Raw genomic sequence first — 10,933 nt, 5'->3', positions numbered from 1 at the left:
ATATTTCAGCCACAATAACCATTTTCATTATATTTCGTATAAGAACCGTTACAGTTTATATTTACCATTAATACCACTAAGGTGATGTGTCACTTTCTGATCTATGAAAAAGCTAAGTACTTTTAAAAAAAAAAAAATCTGTGATAACTAATTGTTGTGATTCTAGAATTGATTTCTCTTGTTACGCCATTATTCAGAACTAAACCATTTGCGTAAAAGAACAAAAAGAAGAGGAAACAATGAATAAAAATAAAATAATGGATAAAAACAAAATATACCCTGTAGGCTTTATGCAGCCACGTTCGCACCTTTTTTTTTCCATTTGTTACGTAAGCTCCTCCTTTCTCAGGGCTCAAACAAAATATAGAAGTATCTTTTATATCCATTTGAATAAGCATTAGGGATTAGTTTTATTAGCCTCAATGGTTTAAGGTTATTATTTAACAACCACCACGCCCCAAAACAATAAGGTGTTGTGTAGCAAGTATCTCCTACACTACTGAAACTAACAGCATAACAAAGTTCTAAAACCAATGGTGAGTCGAAGTAATGCTTGACCATTAGAGTATATGTAGAACTTTTCGACAAAAAAGTTCTAAGTAAAAATATAAGTACTACAATAATCCTTTTAGCAGAAGTATCAAATTGAATGGAATTAAGAAACTAATGGAAAGGTGTCAGTTCAAGGAGTTAGCGACAAAATAAGAATTGACCTGTGTTAATTGATAGTGATGTAAAGATTGAATTAGGAATGAGGAAAATTGCCAATTCAGCCAAGATGCAAAAATATTTTTACAACCTTGTAAGTTCATCTCATGACTGACTATACAAAATTATTTACTAATACTACAGCTAAAATTTGATGGAAGAAAAAGAAGAAGAAGAAGAAGAAAGAAAAATAATAAAGAAACTATGGAGGGAGACGAAGCAAGATGGGTAAAAAGAAAAAGGTACACCTCATTTCATTGTTTTACCATCTAAGCATGTCCCTTCAACTCAAAGAAGAGAAATGAGATTACAAAAAAATTAAGAATCGACCCAGAAGGCATCTCAACATTGAAGACTCAGAATTTTTTCAATATAATGAGCATGAAGGAGAGAACTAAGTTAAATGTTTGTTGGCACGATGCCAATTTGTATCTCCGGACACATTATTGACAGATGCCATGTTAGTTATAACTCATGATTTTAAGGGCAAATATTTTAATGTACAAAGATAGAAGCTGCGATTATAATTCTCCCAGCATGTAAATGGAAACTACAGAAAACAAACGTTGAAAACGAAGCGCCAAACTAAGTTATATGTTAAACTACAGCTAACACTTACGCAGCATCAGGTGCCACTCCAGAATTCCCTGATTTTTTATCAGTTTCACTACAGAGCCGTACATTCTTAATATGGCAGCATGTTCTTTCAAGCAACTTGTCAAATGATGTCAACTTCATGCGCAAGAAATCCTCCCTGCATGCTGGAACAGGGACTAGTGTGGTTCCTTGTCCAACAGCACTGCCATCAAATGACAAACTGTGCCATGAATTAAAATAGCATCTATCAGTGAGTAGACAAGCATACGACAAAAGAGAATTCTCTTCTTGAATCTTTCCTTTATTTACAAATACACAGTTGACAAAACCGGGGACTGAAATCAACTTCAGAAACATTCTGTTTAGTTAAGAATCCCATTCACGTTGCTCAAAAAGACAATTGATTTTGTAGGTTGACAGGAAAAAGAGTCCATATGTGCAGCCAAGAATCCTTATCCTTTTTACTTCCACAAAGGTTACTAATTTGAGTGCAGCATCTCAATAGTCACAACTCATCACGCTCGTAGCGCAACAAAAGGAAGAAATATTTATATTTTTTATTCCACTACTCTTCCATCCCAATTTAAGTATCCTCCTCTAATTGGCAAGAGCATTAAGTTGCGAATTCAAGTTTTATTTTAGTTAAATTCCAGTTTGTCAATGGAGAAAGTTGCCTCTTGATAAAGTTGAAATTTCTTTACTGAAAAAGGGGGGAAAATGGTACCTTTTCAATGGTAGGATATTGAAAAACACTTCATAGTCTAATTAAGAAAAAAAAAAAAACTTTATCAAATGGGTGATGTTGTCGTAAACCCAAAACAAAAAGAAAGAAGGATAAACTGGAAAAAAGGAATACACTTGACAGAGAAAATTGAAACTTCCAGAAAAAATGGGTTTTGATTTGACCTCTACTCAAAAGTAGCCAATTTAAATGGACTTCGCACAACAATTTAAATAGACAGCATCTGCTCTAGATATTTCACAAGAAATAAATTTGCAACAAAGTACCCATAATCTGGGATAAGATCGTCTCCTATGCCAGATACATGAAGATAATAGTCAGAATCCAGCTCCCAAAGTGCGGGTTTCCCTTCCCGAGGCTGGAAATATCCCAAGAATCTGAAAAAAAAAAATGACAATTTTTAAGAATGAAAATTCCAACAGAGACCTATATGTCGAGAATTCCACAAACTCAGATTAGGCAATTCTTAACCACCTACATGCAGCATCATAACAAGGAAAATTACATGGAAGTTAAAAAGTTTAGGGGATGAATATACAAGTTAATTGCATCTTGTTTTTCACCATCTGTATATGCATTGCTGTAATATCGCTTGATAGACTTGAGGAATTCCCTCGACTGAGTTGTAGCTTTCCACTTGCCCTGCCTCTCCGGAAACACCTAGTTTAACCAAAATAACTATTCAACAATATGAACAATTACTAGGAAGCAACACTTATTCAAAAATATTAAGAGAAATTGGTTTATTAGTCGGACAGTAAAATCAGTGAACATACGGTGTTGTGAGCAGCCGAGCCACCATATTGTTGAGCAAGAGCATCACCCATACCCTGGTACATATCCATGAGAGCAGCAGCAATGCTACTGTCAGCATCCACTTTAGGTTGATCAGTCAAGCCCATAGCATGGAGTTGGCGACCTAAAGCTTCAAGACCATAAGCATACTGGGCGACATTTGTTCGGTCCAAGCAATCAATGCAGTTGGTTCGCAGCACTCCACTTTGAAACCTCGGTGCTGCATTCTCATCATTATCTTTGCCAATTTGTTGACTATTATCAGCCTCTCTTTCTTGTTTGATCAGTGAATTCAGAATTTCATTGTTGCTTCCAATCCTTGAGAGCTCTCCTGAATTTGCCCTCAAATCTCTAAGAGAAGAATCCCTGCACGAACCACCATGAAACTGTTATATCTAGTCATAAATCAATTGTGCATCAACGCAGTTAAATGTCCATCGTCCAGAAAAAAGTCACAAGGATAAGTTCCCCTTAGCAACTCAATCACTCTACACGAAATAGTACCTGATAGAAGATCTGAATGTTACATGGAGACAAAGAAACATATTGGCCACAAGGCCCACAACAGAGTAGCAGCATTATCTTATGAATCAAGCAAGATGTGTCTTTAATAGCAAATAATGTGGAACGGTCATACAAAGGCTGAGACTAGAATAACGATAATTAACTTATATTTGTCTGGATGTCAACTTCTTCAAACTCGAGTAACTATACATGAATACCATTTAACAAAGGTCCACGCTCTCAAAAGTCCAAGTGCCAGAATAATGTTAGAATTGTCTATTGAAAAGTATATTACTCCCATCATCCCAATGAGATGATTTATAGCCACAAAAATATCTATCTCTTGTTTTAGAGTACAAGTTTCAAGTCTCTAATTCCTTAATCTTTGTGCTCAGACAAAATTCATCTTAAAAATGGGGAAGGAGGGATTATTAATTAAGTAGAAATTTCAGTTACCAGAAAATTGCTGAAGGAATCAATAATGCAAACACTATTATGATACTTGGTATCTAGATATAGCTCAGTAAAAGATTGCAGTAATATTATCTTTAGTTTTTATTTTCTTTATCTTTATTTAGAAACAGAGTTTAGTCTTATTTGAAGATAAGGCTCCATTCATTAATAAGCTTTTAATCTAGTCTAGTCTTTACACTTAGAATTCTACAAGTGTAAGATTTCATTTTTGTTCAGATTCACAATTCTACAAGTAGGACATTCCAATACTTTGTTTAAAAGACTTAGAATACCACTAGACTTGATTAATAGCTATTCACGAATTCATTTCCTCTTACTTCTATTCCTCTGCAAGTCTGTGATAACATTGCTATTATTTAGAAATAATCTTTATCTTTTTTTTTTTTTTTGAGGAAAAGTTATCTGTATATTCACAAAATTCCATCACCCAAACAGTGAAGAAACTGGGCAATTACATCCCATAGGGCAAAAACCAGAAAGCCACAAGAACTAGTCTATGCAGCTTTACAATTTCGCTATAAAATCAACAAAAGTTCTATATGCCCCACCATATCCTGTTTACACCAAAAATATAAAAGACTAAGACTATTCATTCGGATTAACGTTAGTAAAGTATAATTTTGTTAATAATAGAAAAGCCCAGTTATACAAGAGGTGTACCAAAAAGGATCTAGATAAAGATATACTTATCCACAAAGATGAGATCAAATAATCTACGAGAAGAGTATGACTCTTATCTTCTTTCTATTTTAATAACTATGTATCCGGACTAGCTTGCATGCACCAACTAATTCCACCGGGTACCTACTACCTCCCACTAGCACAAGTATCGGGTAACTTTGTCCACCAAGGATTAAGCACTTCACTAACCACAAGGCCACACCCAAAGGGTGCATGACTCTATTTTTTAGTTAGAGGTAGAGTTCTAGTAATTTTATGAGCTTTGACTTACTCAGAACTTACTATCATATACATAAAACCCTCGTACACTTTATTTGGAAACTTAACTATAATTTGACTTGATCAACAACCCTTTCTGAAATTGACAGCTCTTATTTTTCTCCAATTCCTCCTATTTTTGACTATTCTACACACCCACCACCCTTTTCTCTCTTCTCTTCCGGTGCTACATCTTATCTTATTTAGATCTAAGACTTCATTCAGTTGTATAATTTAAATGCTAAGTTGATGATTTAAAACCTCAATAGGTACCTATCTTCAGAAAATAAACAGTTATCCACTAGACAAGTTTTGAATGAAAACTACACCTCTTTGATACAGACAGGTTAACATATAGAGAGGTAATCCAATTTCAATATTACACTCCTTACCCATCAATTAGTACTACTATTTTCTCTTTGCAGCACTCTGAGAAGCAACAGTAATGAAACAGACAAATGAGAAAAGAGAGTGCCAAATAAGAAGGAAGAGGGGGGAAATAGTATACAAGCTTTTGAACATCCTTATCGTCAACTTCACGGAAGGGCGGAAAACACAATATAGGCAAGAAAGAGAGACCAAAGACAAAATGAGCAGCATGGGATAGAGAAAGAATTTAGTTACATGATATATAACTAGCCTCACCTTACCCGTTGCAAGTCAAACCATGCAAGTTCGGTAAACAAGATATTCAGATTCAAAGTAACTCATTACAAGTCTAATAATTATGATGCTCCATTGTTCCAACAAATCTCAATAGACTTGTAGCACCTCGGGAAAAAAAAAATTAAATTAAGTTTAGTATTTTAAACGAATCCAACTCGAGATTTTATAAAGAGTTACAGGCTGCGCTACATACTGAGTTAGTGATCTCCGAGTTTTTCTTTCAGCGGAATAAATAATGTGACATTTGAGAAGTTTCTGGGGAGTTATAATAAATATCACAATTCTGAAATTTCCAGAATTTATAAATCAGTCAAGGTATATAAGGATGACTACAACAACAACAAAAAACCCAGTGTATTCCCACATAGTGGGGTCTGGGGAGGGTAAAATGTACGCAGTCCATACCACTATCTCCGGAGAAGTAGAAAGATTATTTCCGATAGACCCCCGGCTCAAGATAGAATAGTAAACAAATTCGTAATAAAGCATGAAACAAGATGGAATAACAAAAATAAGACACCCACAAAGTAATACCCTACACTAAAGAACCAAAGGCACCCCCCCCAATACCCTCCTACTAGCAGCTCCAACCTATGGACATAGCTCTAAGACAGTTTGGCTACCCCAAAGCTCTCCTAGCTACCGGCTACGACCCGCCCACATGCACCAGTCCTCTAACCTAATTCGTGTCCTCCATACCTTCTATCTAAGATCATGTCCTCAGTAAGCTGTAACTGCTCTATGTCACGCCTAATCACCTCTCTCCCATATTTCTTCGGCCTATCCCTACCCTGCCTGAAACCATCCAAAGCTAGTCTATCACACCTACAAACTGGGGCATCCTTGCCCTTCCTCATCACATGCCCGAACCATCTCAACCTAATTTCCCGCATCTTGTCCTCCACCGCAGTTACTCCCACCTTCTCCCAGATAGTCTTATTCCTAACTCTATCACCCTTAGTAAGCCCACACATCCAACGCAACATCCACATTTCCGCTACCTTCAATTTTTGAATGTGGGAGTTCTTGACTGACCAATACTCTGCTCCATACAGCATGGCCAAAGGTACTGCCACTCTGTAGAATGACTAACAAAGATTTATAGTTGAAGTGTAAAACTTGCCTATGTACTATAAGGTAAAAATATATAGTATTAAGTGATTCTTTTTTAAAATACTCCACATTTAGTAAGTGGCGGGGACCACTTTGACTTCTCTTATACTACATAAATGAAATGAAATGGAAAAGGAACATTTTGGCTGGGAATAAGAAAAGCAAGAAACGAGGTGCACTACTTGCCCTTAAATTTCATCTTCTTCTTCTTGCAAAAGTACAAAAAGAAAACAATTGGTTGGGGGCTTTGCTTGTACTTCCAAAACGAGAAGCAATAACACTACAAGTATCGATTCTCTATTGTTCTTTCCCGTTTCTTCTTTCAACATCAAGGAATCGATTTAAAATCTATAATTGGAATTTGAACTCCAAGAGATAAATTCTCTATCCCTTTCTTGAACTTAATTATAGATAAGTATTTGGGGATATCTAATCTGAATCTTTTCATTACTTTTTGACATGGGCCTTTAACAATGGTTCTTGAGAAAAAAGATGAAAAGCGATGGAATTGGGATAGAAAGGGAATTTTTTTTAGGAATTCCAACCAATTGGGCAAACTTGGTATTGGACAACATAAGTTGGGAAACCTAAAGAACTCATATCGGATTCCTATTTAGAAATTCGATTGATTTCGAGCATAAGTGAAGATTATTGGAATAAATTGTCAAATGTATCTATGGGTTATTGATGGATGTATATGTTATCTTTGTAGCTAAATTGCCTATTGGATGGCGGAATTGGTGGTTGGAAAGATAAACGCTACACTTCCGCGGGTCGAATTATTTGGGGCTCAGAACACTATCGTAGCGAGTAAAGTACTAAAGGTATGTAAAGCTAAATATTTCCTCACCACTAAGGAACCACCTACGTCATGTGCTCCTTTTATCAACGTTAATATAATTCTCATGAAATACGAGGATAGAACCCTTATTTGTCTTATATATCGTTCCCACGTCCTACCCTCAAGCTTATAAGTATCGGTCTTGCTCTCTTTATGTCAAGTCTTCACAATATTCCATATTAGTTTCTTAACTTGAAATTCTTAGGTCACATGGTATATATGTCAAATAGCAATAGCATAGTTGCACTTGTATGCATTATCTAAATGATCATTCTCGTAATTCACATGTCTTTAAGGCATTATATGATATACGTTCACAACGGGAGGGTATATAGGTTTTACTTGGCACAGGATCGAGACTAGACCATTATAGCTAACCCAAGGGGGCGAACCTTGTATCAGACTACAACTACAGTTATATACATATGCATTTGGGCAACATACGTCTTATATTTGACTCAAATTGTCTTTGGTAGGACATCCTATGATTATTCGCACTACAAATAGTTTAAGTACATCACCTAGGGAAATTATAGGTGTTATATTATAATGAACGCTCCCCTAGACATATGATGAGCTAATAAAGTTAGCGATAGACTACAGTTTTCATATCGTATATTTGTTGCTTGTATGTTCATGCTTCTTTCACTTTGGTATTTGATTCATATGAGTTTCCTGATACGAGCACGGTTAGCTTGGAGCACATTAGGAAACGCTTCCATATATGGATGATAGCTTAGAGCCCGGAGGAAGGCATGACGAAATAAATACACAAGGTCATAGGTAATCAAGATGCCATTTGGGCAATCAAGAAGGTCCCTTGTGGGTTATTTGTAAAACTAGTATAGTTCCCGCGCGATGCACGGTTATAATATGGTTGTCGTATCTAGTTTTTAAAATCATATTCAATTTATTTGCTTTAATATTTAAATTTATATTTTTGTTGAGATTAATATTAATATTAACCTAAACGCGATAAATTTGAGACAATTAATATAGTGATTATAAATTGAATTGCAAATTAATATTATCATATTCATATTTTTTTCACTTGTGACATACTTGATACACCTGTAGGTCTGCAATTTGCTTTTTTAGTTTTACTAACTTGTGCTTTAATTTTGCATAGTAAATAAGAACAATCTTAATAATTCATAAATTTCTGTATGAACATAATTTCAAAATAAAATAAACAAAATATTTAAATCTATGCATAATAAGTGTTAATTATACATTTAAATAGTTGTTGCTAGGTGTTATGGTGAAATGCTGTATTTTATGTAGCAAGCTAGGAATACAAATAGATCTATGCTGGTAAGATTTTGCATGTTGAGTTTTTAGTGCATCAAATACAAATGATCATTAGAGAAAAGACAGGCAAGTATATATAGAGAGATTCTAAAGAGGCTAGGGATTGTTCTATGTTTGTTGGTGACATTTTTACTTAGATGGGATGAGGCTTAGGGTAGTTAATTCCATGATTAAATTACAACTAAGTGTTTTTTAGGTGTATTCAAATTCATTGATATTTTAATATTTACGTTTTATTGAAAAAAAAAGATTCATTTATATTTGCATAAAAACCACAAATCTATCTTTTTAGGTCTTTAAAGTAGTTGTCACAACTATACTCTTAAAATCAACATAACTATTACAAAATTCTAATTATGTGGCATTGTGCATCAACGTATTCGGATATTTAATTTCCATAAACAAACACAACAAATATGAGATTTACTATATAATAACTTTACATTAAAAATGAATCTTTAGAAATGAAAAATGAAAAATGAACAGGTCAAACAACTTAAGTGTCAAGTGTAAAGTTTTATCTTCTTTAAAAATTAAAACTGTTTCATAGATATTCTTTTTCATAAAAGAAATACGACTTAACTTATGTTGTGGATCTTTGATGTGTGATAATTCAAGCGTGATAAAAAGATTATTACCATAATAGTAACATGATGAACGTTAAGTTGATAATGATTATTCTGACTATAGAACAAACTTTTATAGTAAATTACTATATCATTCTAAACATAATATAATGTAGCATGAGTAGTGAACATAAAGATGAGTTCAGTTTTCCTGCTAAAACAAACTTTTATAGTAAATTATCATCCTAAACTTGTTGACAGCAAATCATATTCTGCAAAAATATATTTCAAATTCCAGAAAAAACAGTTTCGATACTAAAGATTAAATTGAAAAGGTTCTCATAAAAAATAGCAGAAAAAGAAGAAAATCTTTGCTCACCAACATATTCAAATCAAAACGATAAATAAATTAGAGTAGATACACAATAAAAAGAATAAGAAATTGTTGTCAATGCCCCTGGCTGCTGCTTGTGATACATAGGATTTTTATTATGGGACTTTATCCATATAAAAGACAGTTTCAATCAAAATACCAAAATAAGAAGGCACGGACGAAAACCGTAAGACTTGCTTAGGATTTGAAAAACTGGAGTTTAATTGAAAAATGCCCCAAAAAGGTGCTTAAATAGAAAATGCAATGCAGTTACTCTAATTTTTTTCTTAAAAAAAATTAAATTTGAATCTTTATCTTTATCTAAACAATCACATGTTTATCTTAACTCAAATTCAAAAAATAAACATTAAATTAAATTACAACAACAACAACATACCCAGTATATTTCCACATAGTGGGGTCTGGGGAGGGTAAAATGTACACAGTCCATACCACTACCCCGACGGGGGTAGAAAGGCTGTTTCCGATAGACCCCCGGCTCAGGACCAAGGACCATCCTTCATACCAAACACGCCCTAAATATAAAACAAATCCAAGATGAATAGAGAAAATAGAGGCTCAGATTTGTATTAAGCTCGGGCAGCAAAAGAGTCCAACAACGCCTTGGCTGCAAAACCATCAGAAAATCTGGTAGCATGCCCCATCAAGATGCGCGTCGGATAACATCAAACATTAAATAAAATTAAATAGTATAAATATAAATTTTAAATATAACCATTTGAATTTTAAAATTAAATTTATTTTTCACTTCAATGGCCTACTATTTTTTATATAACAAAAAACAAGTATAAAAATATGATGTAACTTTTCTTACGTAAAGAGTGTGTTTTAACTTGCTAAATGTGTTTTAACTTGCTAATGTAGCAGTTTTTTTCTTTTAAAAAATAAATTTGAAACTTTACCTTTATGTAAAGAATAACAAGTTTATCTTAACTCAAATTCAAAAAATGAATATTAAATTAAATAGTATAAATGTAAAGAATCACTTGTTTATTTTAACTCAAATTCAAAAAATAAACATTAAATTAAATTAACTAGTAAAAATGTAGAGAATCACACGTTTATTTTAACTCAAATTCAAAAAATAAACACTAAATTAAATTAAGTAGTATCAATGTCAATTGTATATATAACCATTTGATTTTTAAAATTAAGTTTATTTTTAATTTTAATGGCCTACTATTTTTTTATATAAAAAAAGAAGTAAAAAAAAACATGATTTAATTTTTCGTAAGTAAAAAAAAGTGTTTTAACTTGCCCATGTGGCATTTTAAAAAAAAAAA

At 33.5% G+C, this 10,933-nt stretch overlaps 1 protein-coding gene across 1 annotated transcript; it reads right to left on the bottom strand.

Annotated features, from left to right (window-relative positions):
* Positions 1-897: 897 nt before the first annotated feature.
* Positions 898-10,384, bottom strand: LOC107867527 (phosphatidylinositol-3-phosphatase SAC1). Its single transcript, XM_047406033.1, has 5 exons — positions 10,027-10,384; positions 2,824-3,208; positions 2,586-2,707; positions 2,314-2,424; positions 898-1,525 (listed from the first exon to the last, which is right to left on the bottom strand). Exons 1-5 carry the CDS (start codon positions 10,041-10,043, stop codon positions 1,324-1,326), a joined length of 837 nt encoding a protein of 278 aa, XP_047261989.1. The 5' UTR covers positions 10,044-10,384; the 3' UTR covers positions 898-1,323.
* Positions 10,385-10,933: the final 549 nt, after the last annotated feature.

Source organism: Capsicum annuum, unplaced genomic scaffold (genome assembly GCF_002878395.1).
Source record: "Capsicum annuum cultivar UCD-10X-F1 unplaced genomic scaffold, UCD10Xv1.1 ctg83128, whole genome shotgun sequence".
NCBI lineage: Eukaryota > Viridiplantae > Streptophyta > Magnoliopsida > Solanales > Solanaceae > Capsicum > Capsicum annuum.
This window is presented reverse-complemented; position numbering and strand designations above follow the sequence as displayed.